Raw genomic sequence first — 19,487 nt, 5'->3', positions numbered from 1 at the left:
TTATTGATAATTTAATTGCATACTTTTTAATTATATTTTTAAATCTTATCTCATTAAATTCTAAATATAATTTCTTAATTTGTAACTCTTAAAATAAAGTTGTTACTTCGTTATTGATTACAACCCTAAAAATATGCTACTTGGATTTGTAGAGATTAGGAAAGGATGGAGGATCTTTTTCCATATCATTTTTTTTAATTTTTTTTTCCATATCAATTACTTCACAGCATTGACCTCCCAATAATAATTACTGGTAGGAAACAATTGGCCCTTTCGCTCACTTTTGTTAGTATTCTCCCTTATAATTGATTTATTAAAGTGTATGGCCCTACATTTATTGATGTAATGTATATAATTTAATGCATGTTGAGTTTTAATTTAGTTAATATTATTATAATAAATGAATTTAAATATATAATGTTTTGTTTTAAAGATTCGGAGGTTATGATAATTTAGACATGGTATGTGTGTGGTCCAATAACTCCGTATTCTTTTATAGCATATAGGTGGCTTGATCCTATCAAAGCCGTTTCATTGAACCGAGTATCCGAAAAATTAATTTACGGTCTAGTTCATCATGTCACTCATAATTTCAGTAAATTACATTCATTAATTTTAAAATAATTTTAAATAATTATTTATTCTTTATTTATACATAAAAAATACATAAAAAAATTTACCAGATAAAAAATATTATTAATTAAACCACATGATATATTAGTCGGGTCTACCGGAGACTAACTGACAAGGGCGTAGACTCATTTGCTACCTTTCGGAAAATAAAATAAAACACGGCCTGTTTACGCAACCCCAAACCCCTAGTCTCCTCCCGTTTTTTTTTTAGATCCCGTGATTCCCTGCTTTGCATCATATTCCCCTTCTCTGTTCTGCGTCCACGAAAATGGAGGAGTCGCCGATCAGCCGTCTCCCCGAAGACACTCTCCATCAGATCTTCTCTTCCCTCTCGCTTCGCGAAATCATGATATGCCGCTCCGTTTGCAAGCTCTTTAACCAAACCCTAACCTCACCGTCTTTCGTGCATCTCATCTCCAGCCGATCCCATCTCAACCTCCTCGGTCTCCGTCCCCCACACCACCACCATAATCATCACATCCGCCACACGTCACTCCATTCCTGCATCCACGTCTACGATCCCGATCAGAACCAATGGCTTCGATTCAGCCTCGATTTTCTTCCCTTCCGATCTCATCACCCCGTCGCGTCTTCGCTCGGTCTGGTTTACCTCTGGGCTGATTCACCAGACTCCAACAAGTCGCTCATCGTGTGTAACCCCTTGACTCGTCAATACAGAGTCCTCCCTCAGCTCGGCTCGGCTTGGTCACGCCATGGCTCGGTGCTAGTTGACTCAAGGAACCGAGTCATGGTCTTAACGGAACTCGCTGCTCTTTACTTCTCTTTTTCTCAGAAAACCCAGCAATGGCTCAAATTCTCTTCGAATTTGCCTTCGAAACCTAGAAGCCCCATCGTGATTTCCAACTCCGTTTTCGCCCTATGCGACGTGGGATCGCCGTGGAGAAGTAAGTGGAAATTATTCTCTTGCGCTGTCAAAAACTTGTTAAATTTAAATTTAAATGTGATGAACAATAACTGGGAATGTTTAGAAAGGCATGAATGGGGGGATATTTTTGATATAATGAAAAGACCGTGTTTAGTACCTGGAAACGGGAACAAGATCTTGATGATTGGAGGTTTAAAATCGAGTTATTCCTTTAACCAATCTTGTTTAACGATTTTGATATTGAGATTGGATCTGGAAACAATGGAGTGGGAAGAGGCAACAAGGATGCCGGAGGCAATGCACCGGTGGTTTTATGATAGTAAATTTAAGGTGTTTGGAGGAGGGGATAGGGTTTGCTTTTCCGGGAAGAAAGTTGGGAAGCTGGCTCTTTGGGATTGCTGCAACTGGCGGTGGATTGATGGGGTGCCCGGAAATGGTGATGAGCTTTTCCGGGGATTTACTTATGAAGCTCGGCTTACTACAGTTCCTTAAATTGATGCTCAGCATGTTCTTACATTGTTTACCTCTTTGATTCGTTTCTGTATTTCGTTTGAATCACTGTGAATGGCAATGGATTGAGAGAGGGTGCCTCATGCCTGGAAACGGTGGCAAGCTTTTCTGGGGAATTACTGTTTGAGCTCGGTTACTGTGGTTCCTCAAATATGCACGGTATGTTCTTCCAGTGTTTGCTACTTTGAATCATTGTTGTTTTTTTGTTTATGTTCTTCTCCTGAAATGAATGATTCAGGGTACTGCAAAAACACTGTAACCTGTTTTCCAGACCTAAGAGATTCAAGAGCCAAAAGTGGGAATTATGTTCAATTTGTTCTTAGACAATGCAACTTGTCAATTATGATCAAAACAAAATCCCTAGAATTTTACATTTCTTCTATTACTATTTTCAATGCTTGATTAAGACCTTGAGTGTTTTTTATCTGAAACTAATGGAAGAAGCGAGTCTTACAAGATCACTGTATGAGCCATTGCCAACACTAATGGCTTTCATCGCCATTTACTAATCTGTGCGTTAGTTAGATAGTGCAATTGCTAAGAAGAACATAGCTAAGTGTATATTGGAACGTTTTGTGATTTATGGTTGTTTTGGAATCAAAAGTATGAAGTCATAGTTCCTTTTGATGTTGTAGTTTTTTCAAGGATGTATTATAAGGGCTCCTGCTGTAGAGATCTGAATTAGTTCGAATGGTGCTTTAGATATATTCTTTTTGGCTGAGAGATTGCTCTTCTATTGGTTTCAGGAATAGGGATGGGTGGCTGTGGGAAGTAAGAATTAAAATAGTTGACCTTAGTCAAAGTAATGGTAGAAGGAAAAATTTTGAAGTTTCTAACAACTCTCTACTCTTACTCTCCTCTCTGTATTCCATCTTCTTATCCTCTTTTTTATCCTTCTCTTGTCCTCTGTTTCTTCTCTATTTCCAGGTTCCGTGTTGATTTATATGAGAATAAAGATTCAAATGAATCCAAAATATAAATTACAGTTTAAGTATGAAGTGGAAATTAGCATAAATATCAGTTCCAACACGATTAAAAATCAGTTTTTTTGTACAAGTTCAAGTATACTTGCAAGTTCATACGCAAGAAAGAGGAAAAAATATATTTGTTCATATGATTTGGCCATATTGTTACAATTACTTTTATCTCATTTGTTTTTGAATTTGGTCATTTACCACATTAGGAGGAATTCATAGCATACAAATAAAAGCAAACATAAGGCTTGTTCCTCAAGACAATGCATGGTGAATAGAGAAGTGTCTGCCTTAATAGTATGAAGCTAATAATACAATTATTCTAGAAAAAACTAACCTTCAAGATGCGTTTGGAGGTTGCCTTTAGCATAATTGTTGTGGGCGGGAGAGTATTAATGGTTCTGCTATTTCTTCAAGAATCTTTATCTTGTGAACATTTGTTGTATGGTAAATCATTAATGTTGTCTATATATGATGGGCAGCCATTGTTACCTTTTATTTTAGATACTAGTCACTGTTAGTTTGGTAGAACTTTAATATGATTTAGTAGCATTGGGATGCAAGTGTTGAATATGGATAGATATGCAGTCAGACAAGCCACATCCAGGGACGAAGCTACTCTAAGAGCCCTTCCCATTTTTTTTTTTGGTATAATGGAATTTTTAGGTCATTTTCAATTTAAATATTAGTCAAATAATACCTCTGTTCCTCCTAATTTTTTAGATTTAATTACTTAATAGATTCTCATCTTTTGAGTTAAAACAACTCAAGTCCTCCTGGAATTTTATCTCAGCTCTTTTACGATGGAGTTTTATCTATGCCAAATGTGTTGGGGTACTAGCTGGTATCAAATATTGGTGGTATTTGGAGAGAAGTGAAGAGTTTGGTCAACACAAGTTTGATGTTAATATTTCCTTTTGAAGTAGGTGGAAAGAAAGTGGGTAAGGAGCAAGGACATAAAGGGTCGGGATTAAAGCACATGATTTTACATGTTATTTCGAGTGGGTGCATGTGGCTTGTATTGGGATAAGTAAAGCGATGGTCCAAAATTAGCAAGCTTAGCATGTCCCTAGTACTAATATTCAACCAAACATCTTTCTTTGTTAAACTTTCATTTGGTCCTAACTCAGTGCTGCTATTGTCAATAGTGTATATGCTTCCATATTCTTTGAATCTATAGAAACCATATGTTGTTTTTTTTCTCGTAGGGCCATCCAGTAGCATCCAATAATCACAATGTGCCTCAATGATTCTAGAATTAAGCCAGGTTGAGCTAAAAACGGAAGATATCCTTTATTGTAATATTCAATTCAGAATCTAAGTTACACAAGCATCGATGTTTTTGTTGTAATGAGAAAAAGAGACTGCTGAGTATGAAACTCTATAGTATATTAAGTGAAGATCATACCAGCCCTCATTTCTCTTACCCTTATTATTGGTGGTAATAAAGTCATGAAACCTATGATACAGACCGATCCTAGTAGCACTCTTTCACAACCCTAACCTATGATACATTTACATGTATACTTTGTACAAGATATGCATCTTCTTATGTTTTCTGAGCATTCTCTTCCAACATCAAACTATGCTCCCCGGTTAAAATCCATGAACCAAGGCTGTGGCTGCCCGTCGTTGGTGGATGACTGAGGCATCTGCTGCTGTGGGGTTTGGTGGCCGCTGAAGTGTTGCAGAGATGGTTGGTGAGGGAAAAATTGGGGCAGTCCGCCATTGAAAGGGTTCCCATTAAGAGCTGACATTTGACCGGCTTGTATCTTAAGCCGTTGCACTTCTTCCCTCAGCGCTTCATTTAAAGCTTCAAACCGAAAAATATAAACGCTAATTTTAGCATGCACCTAAATTTGGTGAACTGCATATGAAAATCGTATGGACTTCGGAAGCAAAAATATGACATTATTTCCCAATTAAGTCCCTTACCGATGTTTTCCTCAAAAAAAAAAAAAGTCCTTCACCGATGAATGCATGAATCCCAAATTATGCATCACTTAACTATGAAACGGTAGCGTTTTGATGATTTAACCAATTTCATTATAAACTGACCAAAACAATGTAGTCAAACTCAGTAATCCACCACCAGCAAGTATAATTGCAGTATGTGATGCAAAAATTAGGAAACAGTATGCCATACCGTCTCTAAGCTGAGCTTGTTGCTCCATGGCCTCTAGCCGTAATTTGAGTTCCTTATTCTCAGTAGTCAATCCAGTAGTGTCTCTCTGCATCGTAGGATAAAAATATTAGAATCGGTTCCCTTCACTGTGGAGGCAATAGACAAATGTTAGCCTATTCAGATGCAAAACGGGTGTTTACCATGTTGCAACTTCGGCAGAAATAACTCAATAGAACTCTAGTAATACTAAATACATCATTATGTGCATGATTATGGGTACAAACTTTCACCTGATATGTCCTATGTTAAAGCTACTTCCTATATTACTTGAACTTGAGGGTAAGTGTCGGATAACAGTATGACACAGGTATACCATTATACCTATGCCGCAGAAGTGTCAGATATAGATGTTTGACGAGGATGATTTAGAAAAAAAATGAAGAGTCGTAACAACATATCCGTATCAATTTTCTTTCCTCTGTCTTATTCAAGGATTGATCAATGATTGTTATACAAGGAATTTGTCTCGGAAAAACATGTAAAAATAACAGATAGAAAAAAATCTCAAGAAGGAGCGAAGTGCCCAATTGGACCGAACATGAGTGAAAATGTGAATGTGAGTTATGGGTATCATCAGATTTTTCTTCTATATAGAGGATCTTCTAAGGTCATATCCTGGTACTCGTGTTTCTAGACATAGGTATTTCAAAAAAAAAAAGGAGAAAAAGATTGTTTTTTCAGGTAAAAAGGAAGGAAAAGTTGAAGTAACATAGATGGCAACCTTAATTAGATTAGACAAAAAGTAATATAGGACCTTATATTATATTCACCCATTCTTCCAATGAAGAGAATTCTATGCATCTATACAACGAATAAGTCATTTTAAAGGAAGAAAACAAACCTTGGAAAAAGTTCTCTTAAATTCAAGTAATAAATTAAATAAACTTATTCTGATTGTAACGGTGGTACAACCAATGACGGAACTATTAAAGGACCAAAGGGGCCACGCCCCCATTTTTTTTTTTTAAATAATATATATATATATATATATATATATATATATATATATATATATTATACTAAATTCTTAAGTTGATTCTTAAAAAATACATATAACAAGTTATTAAATTTGGTTATTTCAAAAAACTTGTATACCATTTTAAAATTTAAAAACTACTTAAATATCATTTATTAAAAATAATTAACATTCAATCTTTTTTATTATTTTATTTTTAAATAAATGGAAATCTATTTTTTTTCATTTCTGATTTCAAGATTTATTATTTTTTTTTCCTATTTGGTTGTTCATCTTATATGAGTTGAGTTGAGGACTTCAATCAAATTATTAAGTGTTCGACTTTTAATTTTGTTTTAGTTAAAGATAATTTTTTCAAATATTTTTTAATTTAATTTATAATGTTGAGTTCCGGTTAAACCTATAATTGAATGGGCAAGCATGCGTTTCACGCACATTCGATTCCACTAACAGTTACAATCTTAACATTAAAAAAGAAACATTTGAGTGCATGAACCTGGGAAGCATCAAAAGGATCACATTTTATGGGGAAAACGAAAAAAAGATCACATTCTTTAGATGTGTAGAGTAAGCTAAAGCAGAGAGGCGTAAGGAGTATTTACCTCTAACATTGTGACCTGAGCGGAGAAATTGGTAGCTTCTGTTTGAAGGGTCTGAACTTTCCTCTCCAGCTCACTGGTGTATCGAATCTTCCTCTCCTTTGATCGAGCCGCCGATTGTCTGTTAGCCAGAATCCTATTGTACACAAACCAAACCTAATTTTATATGACTGAGATTTAAGATTTGAAGCTCAATTAGTCAATTCAAGAAAGAAAATATCAAACTCCTCGTGTTTGGTGCTCAAATTAACCTTTTTTTAATATATAAAAAAAAGGTTTAATTAAGCTATTCGAATCAAGTGTAAAGAGAAAATGAAGATTCCTAACAAAAATAGTGTACGGAACCATATTTATTAACTAAAAATAAATTGTATAAAAAATCCAATTAAATTAAAAAAATTAGTAGCAGAAAAGGTAGAATACCATAACCGCAATTCTACCTTTTAGCTCTCTTGGGATCAATAAGGGCAAGCTCAGCGAGTCTATCAGGAGCAATAGCCTTCTTAGCACCGTCAACGGCCATCAAAGGCTCAATCTTAAACGAAGCCGTACCATCCATCGAGTTACTATGCCTATGCCTATGGTGAACCCTCTTCTCTCCGTCCCCTCCTTTCCCGCCAAATTTCTCATCTCCAGCTCCTCCGGAATTTGCGGGCTCAGTCAATCCGAATCCGTCGAAGAAATCAGAATCAAAAGAAAGACTACGGACATGGTAAGATATGCGCTTAGGGTTGCTGCGGGAGGGCTGACCGTTGGAGGAGGAGTCATCGGAGGAATCGGTAGGAACGGGGATGACAGGGGGCGGGGTGGGATTGGAGGTTGACGCCGGGAGGTCAAGGGAGGAAAGATCGACATCGGAAGGGTCGAAGAGGAGAAGATCGTCGAAACGGAAAGTTGTATCGGAGTGGGCACGCCGATGGTGAACTCCACGCGGAGGCATTTGGTCTATCTCCACCGTCGACTTTTGCTCCGCCGTTTGGATAAAGCAAGGCGAAGGATAGTAGGCGTTGGTCGTGGTTGAATTTAAAAGCAGAGCGACATCTGGGTTGCGAGAGAGCTTGGGGCAAAGGGATATTTGGGTGAAGAACAGATAAAACTTGTACAGACAAAGAGTGTTGAACTAATTATTTTTAATAAAATATTAATAATAATTGAAATTATTTTCTATTTATTTATTGGGTTGACTCAATTAAATATAATAATCAAAATTTTGTTAATAATATCATAAAATAATAAACACATTTTGTTAATAATATCATAAAAATTAGGGTAAACTATGCATTTAGTACCTAAACTATAGTTTTGACATGTTTTAATAATTAAACTTTCAATTTTTTCAAAATTATATTTATCATTTAGTTTTCATTTTAGTACCCATCATTAAAAACTTAACGCGTTTAGTACCTAAACAATCAATTTTGGTCTGTTTTAATACCTAAACTTTCATTTTTTTTTAACTTAGTTTTAAATTTTGATCGGGGTGCTAAAATAAAACAAAAATTTAAAACTTTTAACAGCGAGTATTAAAATGAAACAAAAATTAAATTTTAAATATGATTTTGAAAGAATTAAAAGTTAAATTATTAAAACAGACTAAAATCAATAATTTAGATACTAAATACATAATTTATCCTGAAAATAATTATCGTAAGCTCTCTTTCTTTCCTCTTTTGTCATGTTTCCATGCGTATCTTTGACCATCATTTGGATTTACTATTTTCGGGTTTTGGTCATCGAACAGACCATGTCTGCCTTTGAAATTCGGATCCAATCGCCCTATGGAATCAATCAAAATTTTATCTTCCCTGAAATTATTTTAGTTCTTTATTATATATGTAATTTAATTTGATTAATTTAAATTTTTTTAATTTTTAATTTTTTAAATTTTAATATAAATTGTAAATATTTAAATATTAAATTAAAAAACATAAACTAAAATTAAAATAACACATAATTAAATAGATATAGTATTCACCAACAATTAGTTAATCAAATGAAATTTAATATTAAATCTCTTAAGTAAGATTAAGAGTTCAAAATCTAACATTTACAAATAAAATAATTTGAGTTTGAAGGTCATCTCATAATAGATCTTTATAAACTTGATTTAAAACAGTGGATAGACTGGATACAATGATTAAATAAAAAAAATGATCCACCATTTGTCCTACTAAACCAATTAAGAGAATGAATTTATTTTTCAACTAAATGTCGGTTGTGAGTATATTAAAAATAAAACAGCTGGCAATTCAAGAGTTTCTAACATAAAGACACAAAACACAATAGAAAGTCTGAAAAAGGAAACTCAAAAGGCAAAACAAGCTAAAAAAAAAACAAAACACAACCCGACCAAAGCTTCCTCTATCTTGATGAAACCCAGTGGCGAACACAGAGATACTAAAAAGAAATCCCCAATATCGAACTGAAAAGCTTGAAAACATTGTGGAAACCTTACTCTAAGGTAGATCGAACCACCTTCGATCCTTCGCTACTTGCTCCATAACTAAGATCAGAGCTTCCTCGACCCGAAAGGGTTTTCGTTGCCTGCTGTGGAATCTTTCACGAAAAGGTGATCTGCCAAATTCCCAGACCGGTGGGTAAACCGAAACGACACCTCCTGCATGGATGAAGCCAACTATTGGCTATCAAAAACCAAGGTTCGTACTTCAGACCAATCTTTACTTCGACTCTGAAATTTTTGAATTATGGCATGAGAATCACCCTCATATTCGACATGCATGAAACCCAAATCTCTAGAAAAGAATATTGTGTGCACGAAGACCGTCGCTTCAGCAGCCATCGCCGAGGTAACACCACATATTCTCTGTCTTGCAGCCCCTAAAATGTTCCCTGCTTCATCTTTGATAACCACACCTGACCATGCTTCCTGACTGATGTGTGAGAAACTTGCATAGAAATTAGTCTTAACTTTCGAAGGTGAAAGAGGGGACCAACGAACCTCAGTCATTGAAGAGGAAGGTTGGAGTGCCTGGGAGACCTCAACGAACTCCTTGCAATGAGCCTGAACGAAAGCTGCAAGTTGTCTGGTAGGCGTAACTTTACTTTCATGATAAACTTGTTTCTAGAGGATCAAAGTGCCCAAACTATAGCCAACTAGCCAATCACATAAATATAACAATTAATTTAAGATCTCACAATGCTTCTTAACTGGATAGTTGTTAAAAACTAAGATAATCACTCTTTAACTGTCCATTACTGACCAATCACAGGCCAACTATAGCCAAGTACTCTAAGAAACGAATTTAAGATTTTTTAAAAATAAAATATTAATATGAAATAACATAAATATAACAATGAATTGTATATCTGTATAGGTTTAATTGTTACTGTTTGAGAAAGTTGTAGTTCAAATCCTTGTACTTGCTCTGAGTTGAGCCCAAAATCCTGCTATTAAAGCTTTGTTAGGATCAAGGGCATATTTTAATCTTTAATTTGTTTTTGTTATAGATTTGAGTAGTGGAGGTCTCCATGTTAATAAATAAATAAATAGTGAGGGTGCATGAACAATAACAAGATTTGTCACTTTGGTTGCCCAATTAGAGTGAAGAACAAATAACAATACATTCCTTACTGTTGGGATATTCGATGAAGCTCAATTGAACAACCGAATAATTTGTCAAGAGGGGTGAATTGGCTTGAGAGTTTAGGGAGTAAAAAGTATAAAGATAGGAAAATTTGCACAAGGATTTATAGTGGTTCAACTTCTCAACCAAGTCTACATCCACTACCTAAGCTCCTCACTTGGGATTTTCTAACAAATTCACTAATTTGTTCTTTCTTTTTACAAGATAGAGAGATAACCTTTACAACTCCCTAGCTTTTCAAAGACTAAACTAGAACCAATCCCCTTTACAAGGTATAAGAAATGTAAACAAGAAAAACCTCTCCAAAGGAATGTGTTTACAAAGATTTAAGCTCACAAGAAAACAGTTAAAAGATTTGCAATGAGCTCAAAACACTACTATTTACAAGAGAAAGAAAAATACGAGTGAAAAAGCTTTTCTCTTGATCTCAATTGCTTGGATAGGTTTTGGTAACCTTCATCAAGTGTCCTCAATTTGTTTTTATAAGTTGAAATGAGTTTGTGGTCGTTTCTAGCCATCATGGATGTTTTGGAGCAGTTGAGGATTAATTTGTTGCAAAATAAAACTATCCAGGACAGGGAGTATCGGTACTCCTTTAATGAGTATTGGTGCTTCCTTTACAACAACAACAACAACAAAACCCAATTCCCATATGTATGGGGTAAGGGGGAGGTAGGGTAGTAGGCTGCCCCCAACGCCAGGTTGAGAATAACTTCCGTGAAAGACCTCTGGCAGTCAAAAAATTAAAAATATAGATAAAATGCAATGCATGTATAAATAATTACATAAATACATAGCTAAACAGTATTCATATGCAGTCATTAATACCATATGTGCTTCTGTAATGAGGATTAATCCCTGCAAAATAATCCATGCGAAAGAATCTCTGTATATAGACAGAAACATAAGACCCGGCTAAATTTATACAGAGGAAACATGACGAGAATGATACACAGAAGACAACGATATCAAGCCCAGTTCTAATCATTCATAAATACCAGAAAAGTATAAAAAGTAAAAGTCATGGAAATTACTACAAATGCCTTTAAAAGAAGACAAAGATGATACACCCTATAGATTGGACCCACACTACTCGACTACCCTAGTCTTAAGCCTCCATAATTTCCTATCATAGGTCATGTCTTCGGTAAGGCCTAAATCCATCAAATCAGATCTCAAGCAGTCATCCCACTTCCGCCTTGGTCGTCCTTTCCTTCTGGCACCGTCGACTGTAATCGACTCTACCCTCCTGACCGCATCTGACGGTAGTCGCCTAAGAACGTGCCCAAACCACCGTAGTCTTCCCTCCCTCAATTTTTCGGAAACAGACACCACCCCTAAGGACATCCTAATAGCATAGTTTGTCGTCATATCCCACAGAGTCCTACCACATGTCCATCGAAGCATTCTCATTTCAGCGGCCTCTATCCTCCTTACGTGATCCTTCTTGGGTGCCCAACATTCTGATCCATACAACAGCGCTGGTCTTATTGCCATTCTATAAAATTTTCCCTTAAGTTTTAGAGGCACCTTCTTGTCACACAAAACTCCACTAGCGGCCCTCCACTTTAGCCATCCCGCCTTTATACGGTGTGTAATGTCATCATCTACACCCCCATCTTTATGTATCATAGACCCTAAGTACTTGAAACAATCCTTTGAGGGAAGAACGTGTCCTTCTATGCATACTTCTACATCTCATCGTTTTGGTTCCCATTGAAGTTTGAACATAAATACTCTGTCTTTTCAATATTGATCCTTAAACCTTTTTCTTCCAAAGCAGTCTTCCAGGTAGCCAGTCTACTATTCAACTCAGATTTTGTTTCAGCAACGAGGACAATGTCGTCAGCGAAAAGCATACACCAAGGTACACCATCTGGTGTCGCACAATAGATGTCGTCCATAATCAAGGCGAAGATGTAAGGGCTAAGAGCCGACCCCTGGTGGAGTCCGATTTCCACCGGGAATGCCTCGGTGTCACCAACTGTAGTCCTGACGTAAGTAGTAGATCTACAGTACATATCACGAATCGCCCGGATATAAGCAGTTGGTATCCGTCTCGTTTCCAAAGTCTTCCAGATCGTATCGCGAGGAACGCTATCATAATCCTTCTCAAGGTCAATGAACGCCATGTGAAGATCTCTAGACTTTTCCCTATATTTCTCCATAAGCCGTCGAAGTAGATGAATCGCCTCCGTGGTAGACCTGTTTGGCATAAAGCCAAATTGGTTTTCCGAAACCCTAGTAACTTGTCTCAACCTAGCCTCTATCACCCTTTCCCATAGCTTCATGGTATGGCTGAGTAGTTTAATACCTCTGTAGTTACCACAACGTTGGGGATCTCCTTTATTTTTATAGATTGGTATCACCGTAGACTCTATCCACTCCTCTGGCATCTTGGCAGTCTCTAAAATAATATTAAAGATATTGGTCAACCACTTAACTCCCTCATCTCCTAGGGCTAACCACACAGTAATAGGAATTTGATCAGGACCGACAACTTTCTCCCTTCCCATCTTTCTAAGAGCCATTTTGACTTCCTCAAACCCAATCCTACTTGTAGGGCAGTCATTGGCCGTAGTATGATGGTCGGCTGACCCATCAACGATACTATCTCTACATGGAGAGGCACCGTCATTAAATAAGCCAAAGAAGTAACTACCCCAAACCCTCTTAATATCATGATCTTTCGTTAAAAGAACACCATTGTTGTCCTTAATAAACCTAATGTTACCTAGATCCTTTTTCCTAATCTCCCTAGATTTTGCAAGTCTGAAGATGCCATTTTGTCCTTCCTTGGTGTCTAATCTCTTGTACATTTCCTCATATGCCTTATCCTTTGCTTTAGCTACCGTTTTCTTGGCTTCCCGCTTTGCCTCCTGGTATCTTTGTTTAGCTCTCGACCTTTCTTCGTCGTCATTGCATTGAAGAAACTCCTTGAAGCAAGTTTGTTTTGTCTTCACCTTAGTTTGGACTTCGTCGTTCCACCACCACGATTCTTTATGTTCCTTGGCCTTCCCCGTCGACAACCCAAGGGTGTTTTTGCCCACCTCTCTGATGGAATTTGCCATATTTTTCCATAACATATATGCGTTATTTGAGTTTGTAGTTTCAAAACCTGTATTAGACAAAAGATTACTCCTAAATTCATCAGTTGTCGCTCCATATAAGTTCTTCCAGAGGATCCTAGGTTTACCCAGTTTAGCCCTCCTATGAGTGCTCCGCCCGTTGGGTACGCGGAACACCAAAACCAACAATTTGTGTTGTGATGCACATGCCTCTTCAGGGAACACCTTACAGTCAATGCAAGCCCATCGTTCCCGATTTCTAACCAAGATATAGTCGATTTGGGTACAATGTCCCCCGCTATGAAACGTAATCAAGTTCGCATCTCTCTTATTAAATAAAGAGTTAGTGATCACCAAATCCTGAGCAGTAGCAAAATCAAGCAACGTACGCCCCTCATCATTCCTGCTACCATAACCGAAACCCCCATGAACACCGTCATACCCGTCGATTGCACTACCTATATGGCCATTGAAGTCTCCCCCTATGAAAACTCTTTGGTCCTCCGGGATGCTCATAAGTACAATATCTAACTGATCCCAGAAGCAACGTTTCTCCCCCTCCCCTAGTCCAACGTGTGGAGCGTACACTGAAAGGACATTCACCACTTCCGCTTCTATAATAACCTTAATCATCATGATCCTATCCCGGTATCTACAAACTTCAACTACATTTTCCTTGAGACTAGAGGATACCAAGATACCCACCCCATTTCTAGCGTTATCTACTCCTGAATACCACAACTTGTACCCATTACACTCTCTGGCGCGAGCCCCTTTCCACCTAGTCTCCTGAATACATGCAAAATCTATTTTCCTATTACTAAGTACGTCGGTCAGCTCCAGCAGCCTAGCATTTAATGTACCTACATTTAACGAACAAACTCTAAGTCTAGTCTCCTTGACACCACTCCGTTAAGCTCTCCCCCTATACGCCCTATGGGATCTAAAAGAATGACATGACCTCAAGTAATCATCTATAATCGAAGCTATGAGGGACTATGAAAAAGAAATCCAAAGAAGAAAGAAGATGCACCAATAAAACGCTAGAGAATTGAGGGTACTAAGAAGCCTAGTTGGTTACTTAATAGGATTTTAAGATAAATTTACACTATCTTACTATGAGGGACTATTGGTGCTTCCTTTGTTATATTTAAATAAACTAGCCATTAAAGACCGTTGGAATTGACCAGTATCGATACTATGATCATGGTATCAATAGTAATTTGTAAAGTAGTACCGGTACCCCTTTGGGTAACGGTACCTATTTTGCATTCTGGAATTTGAGCAATTTGAAAAACGATTGGTAGTATCGATACTACCTAGAGAGTATCGATACATCTTTTACCTTTGGTTTCGGTACAACATGAACAATATCGGTACTGTTCATGTAGTATCGATACTGTAAGAATAGTATCGGTACTACGTACTCAGAAAAATATTTTGTGTTCAAATTCTAGTTTAATAAACTTTGAATTATTTTTGAAAAATTTTAAACAAATTCAACCAAGTCCAAAAACATTTTGCCTTAATTTGTTGTGACAAAATATTATAAAACATAGTTCAACACTTACCGACCATAATATTTGAAGTGGGTTCAAACAAGAAGGAATAATCATATCGACTTTCATTTTCATTTTAAATAATCAATACTTATTATATAATAGTTCAAATACATCAATTCGGTTATAAGATTACCAAATATTTTTATTTTAAAGCGTGTCTTTATATTTTTCATGTTTTATAGAATAAGTTACACCAAGTGTTACTTATTTATTAGTATGATTACAAATGCTCACCCAATTCCAAAAAATTACCAACGATTCATTTAATTAATCGATTGTTATAAACATATTATTTGATTGTTCTAAATAAAATGGATGTCAGAAAAATATTTTTATTGGATAAAATACATTGCATGCCATTCAATCAATAGTAATATTACAAATGGGTTATGCAATTATTACTAATATAAGAAATATGTCATCCAGTTTTAAAATAGTTCACTTAATTATTTTGAGGGAAAAAAAATCTATTTTAGGTTTTGGACTTCTCAAAGATCGGGGCTTCATTCAACAATTTGAGTGGTGGGGAGGCTTTCGTTAGTGAGAGGAGGAACATATCTTAAGATAGAAATCATCTTATGATGGACGATATAGATTAAAGTTAAAAGATTTTAATCTTGAAGTACTATTTTTATATATTTGAGTAATAAAGTGGACAAAATGAACGAAAATAAGGAAAGGAAGTCAATCAATAAATTCATAATTCCTTCTTTGAATTTAATTTTATAGGTGTGCATATTCTTCAAAATTGATGTGAATCGGTAGAATGGCAAATAGAATCAATGAAATTTGGTTATTTTCTTATTAATGTTTGACGCTGTCCAAAAGAAATTTGATCCCTCCGATAATTTTGTATGGGTCTAATTTTTTTAAAGGAAAATCTTTTAAAAATGTAAAAGATAAATATTATTAGGGTGGCATATTATTAAAAAATACTATATTATATTATTTAATTAATTTAATATGAAAGTAATATTGCAGTATTTGATTGAAAAAATATAAGATTATATGAAATTAAAATGTATTAAATTTACATATTTTCTGTTTAATAAGCTTAATTTTCAGTATTAAATTTAAAATGTTTGTATGAAAATAAATGTTTAGATTATATTCCTTGTTTACTCCAAGAACTTAAAGTTTACTTAATTCTTTTTTGATAGAACGCAATTAGTTTTGTTAATAATAGAAAATATTCATAATTACAACAAAGATTTACAAGTATAAAATATTCATAATTACAATAAAGATTTACAAGTATAACCGTAAACATAAACTAAAATATAATTAGGATATTTTTCTATAATTATTGACACGAAAACCTAACCAAAATAAAGATGCGGACAAATATGACTGCATCAACAAACAAACCACAAAAGATGAAGAAACTATTGAAAAACTACCGACAAATCGTAAATTAGAGTTAAGCGACGTGAAAAAACTATCTACAAATATAAAGCGCGTATCCAAATCAATCCAAGGGTCCAAAGCAGGAAATATTAGCATGATAATATTAGCATGATAATAAATAAGCGTCATCTTGATCAGTCATGACGATATCAAATCCAACCCTAAGAAAAAAGATAAACGAAAATAATAGTCAAACGATCAAAAATTATAAAAAAAATATGTCATAAAAATAAAGATAAACATGTCAAAAAAATAAAATTATTTTTATTAAAAAATTTAAAAGAAATCAGTGCCGCTGCAACTAAACAAAATCAAATAAAAAATTGATTTGATTTATTGAGAAAGGAAGAAAAATGGGGTGGATTCCACATGTCACATTTATTGATAAAAGCTCGACTCTAAAAGACTGTAGTCATTTATGTATGGGTTTGTTCTTGGTGCTGTCCCCCTTGAACAGGTCAAAGATTACCATGTGCCATTCTTTCCAAAAATAAATTTCATTTACTTTAGGCATAATAATAAAATTAATCATTTTACAACACGACCATCGTTCGATTGAAACAAAAAATAAGAAAACAAGCAAGGGCGAATACACCAGACGAGAGTTGTGAAATAGATTCTGTGGCAGAATAAAATTAGATTTTTATGTTAAAAAATAAAAACATTTAAAATTAATTGTCTGTTTGAAACATATATTAAGTTCAACAATATTCCGACCAGCAACCGGCAACACCACCATCAAATGCTTCTGCTAGTCCTCTCTTGGTTGGTAATGGTAATATCAATTTACTCAGACATGATGCAGTGCAGAATAGACACAAATCATTACTATACAAGTTTGTAGACACTCATTTTAGTCCATTTTTTATTTATATATATATATTATAGTTTGGAAATGATTTTTGAAATATATATATATATATATATATATATTATATAGTTTTTTAAAATATTTTGAAAATATATATAATATATAGTTTTTAAAACATTTTGAAAATATACAATATATAGTTTTTAAAACATTTTGAAAACATATATATTATATAGTTTTTAAAACATTATGAAAATATACATAATATATAGTTTTTAAAACATTTTAAAAATATATATGAAAACATATATATATATATATATATATATATATATTATATAGTTTTTAAAAAACATTTTGAAAACATATAATTAATATATAGTTTTAAAACATTTTTGAAAACTATATAATTTTGAAATTCTTTTAAGAAAAATATTTTTAAATATTTTTGAAAATATATATTATATAGGTTTTTGGAAAATGTTTTTTATATATATTATTATTATTATATGGTTATTTATTTTTATTTATTTTTTATTTTTTATTTTTAGTAATTTTATTTTATTTTCATTTTCTTTTCCAGGTCCAACAAGGGTCTAATATGTCCAAAGTGGGCAAGAGCCCAAATCCGTTCAGGTCCAGCATCGGTTAAACGGGCCTGAACCAACCCAGATCCATTAGGGTTGTAAAACCCTAATATATCAAGTCAACAAGTCCAGGGCCGCAGCTGATCTTGAACCATTGGATTTGACCCAATCCAATGGTCCAGATCAAGGGTTCCAAAAGATAGAAAGTCACTGGTCGGCCGAGGATTTCGGCGATGTGCAACACCAAAATCGGAGCTACCCGGACTAAACCATCCGAGATCATCGAGAACAACCCCAGAATATCAGGGATCAACTCCAACCACAATCAGAAATGGCCCCAACGGGAGCCTATAAATATCAAGGCATCAATGACGAGGACAAAACCATCGAAACCAATAAACAGTCGGCCAAGGCGTTCGACCGAAGATCTCGAACTGACCCATCCCGAGATTCCAGCCGGCCATACGAAGAACATAATCCCGTGGCCATCAGAAACAACCCCGTTGGGGGGCTATATAAATACCACTGGAACCAACGATCGAGGGACATCAACAGTAAGCCAACCATCGAACATGATACCAACAGAGAAAACCGAGAACCCAGTACAGAAACGAAACAGCATCAACACTGCCAAAAGAGAGCCACAAAAAAAAACAATACCGAGCAATCAAAGCCAAACAACACACCACAACACCAAAAAGCAAGATATACAACAAGAATTAAACCAAAAAAATAGAACGAAAAAGGAAAGCATTTTTCGTCGGAGTCGAGAGGAGTATGTCGGGAAGGCGAAGGGTTTCGTCGGCGAAGGTAAAATACCGAAGTCTTTGCCCTTAGATCTAAGCCGATAGGGGCTTCGTTGTGAGAATCGAATGGTGGATTTGAGTTTGGGGTGGTGTGAGGGTCATTTCGGTGGGTTCGGCTTCTTTTCCGGCCGCTGGCGATGGCGACCGAAGTGGCAGCGGGCTATTGGGCGATGGTGGGATATCGCCTAGGTGAGAGAGGGTTGAGAGGATTAGGGAGAGCTGAGAGGTGTTATTCTAGGAGAAAGTTGAAAAATGAATGAGTTTGGGTTTTTTTTGGGTTTTATATGCAACCCGTGTACCTAGATTTGGACACGCGTTGTGACCCGACCAGAGCAATGGATTCGCGCGTTTTTAAATTTAAAAGGGACAATTCCCTTTTTGGTCATTTGCTTTATGTAAGCTTTTATTTTTGCCCATTAATTCCATTTATGCCCCGATTTTATTTCAAATTTCACCTGACATTTTATTTTTTATTTCAATTTGATACTTTGCTATTTATTTTTTCTTTTTTTCTTTTTTCTCTTCCACATTTTATTTCTTTATTACTATTTAATAATTCATTCTATTATATATTACCATTATCATTATTATTTACTTCTTATTATTTTTATTTTGCATTTCTTTTTGGTTTATTTAATATTTTTATTTTTAATTTGTATTTTTTTATAATTTTTTCCCTTTCTCTTGATTTATTTAGTATTTATTTATTTATTTATTCTAACATTTTTAATTTTTTAGAGAAATTCTCAATCGATCAAAGTGATCGGTGTCGACTCTACCCCAATTATTCAAGTCGAAGCCCTATTCCGAGCCCACCCGAAAGACGACCACGACAACTTGGCGACTCCACTACAGACAGGTAAGTGAGTCAAGCGAGA

At 35.2% G+C, this 19,487-nt stretch overlaps 2 protein-coding genes across 3 annotated transcripts; one reads left to right on the top strand and one right to left on the bottom strand.

The window, feature by feature from the left end:
- The first annotated feature begins 794 nt into the window (after positions 1 to 794).
- Positions 795 to 2,794, top strand: LOC120154447 (SKP1-interacting partner 15-like). Of its 2 annotated transcripts, none has more exons than XM_039166203.1 (2): positions 795 to 2,188; positions 2,776 to 2,794. In XM_039166203.1, the coding sequence occupies exon 1, from the start codon at positions 902 to 904 to the stop codon at positions 2,009 to 2,011; it is 1,110 nt and encodes a 369-aa protein (XP_039022134.1). In that variant the 5' UTR covers positions 795 to 901; the 3' UTR covers positions 2,012 to 2,188; positions 2,776 to 2,794. The 2 variants fall into 2 exon arrangements, with proteins under 2 accessions (XP_039022134.1, XP_039022133.1); XM_039166202.1 differs by lacking the exon at positions 2,776 to 2,794 and adding an exon at positions 2,268 to 2,736.
- Positions 2,795 to 4,271: 1,477 nt separating this feature from the next.
- On the bottom strand, positions 4,272 to 8,467 carry LOC120154466 (transcription factor VIP1-like). Its single transcript, XM_039166214.1, has 5 exons — positions 8,462 to 8,467; positions 7,204 to 7,883; positions 6,767 to 6,899; positions 5,150 to 5,234; positions 4,272 to 4,816 (listed from the first exon to the last, which is right to left on the bottom strand). The coding sequence occupies exons 1-5, from the start codon at positions 8,465 to 8,467 to the stop codon at positions 4,587 to 4,589; spliced, it is 1,134 nt and encodes a 377-aa protein (XP_039022145.1). The 3' UTR covers positions 4,272 to 4,586.
- Positions 8,468 to 19,487: the final 11,020 nt, after the last annotated feature.

This window comes from Hibiscus syriacus, unplaced genomic scaffold (genome assembly GCF_006381635.1).
Source record: "Hibiscus syriacus cultivar Baekdansim isolate YM2019G1 unplaced genomic scaffold, ASM638163v2 tig00111131_pilon, whole genome shotgun sequence".
Taxonomy (NCBI): domain Eukaryota; kingdom Viridiplantae; phylum Streptophyta; class Magnoliopsida; order Malvales; family Malvaceae; genus Hibiscus; species Hibiscus syriacus.
This window is presented reverse-complemented; position numbering and strand designations above follow the sequence as displayed.

Coding starts and splice junctions, on each gene's coding strand:
- LOC120154466 (XM_039166214.1), bottom strand. Junction 6,900..7,203: donor GATCCCAAGAGAGCTAAAAG/GTAGAATTGCGG, acceptor TGTGTACAATAG/GATTCTGGCTAACAGACAAT. Junction 4,817..5,149: donor ACAAGCTCAGCTTAGAGACG/GTATGGCATACT, acceptor TTCGGTTTGAAG/CTTTAAATGAAGCGCTGAGG.
- LOC120154447 (XM_039166203.1), top strand. CDS start 902: ATGGAGGAGTCGCCGATCAGCCGTCTCCCCGAAGACACTCTCCATCAG.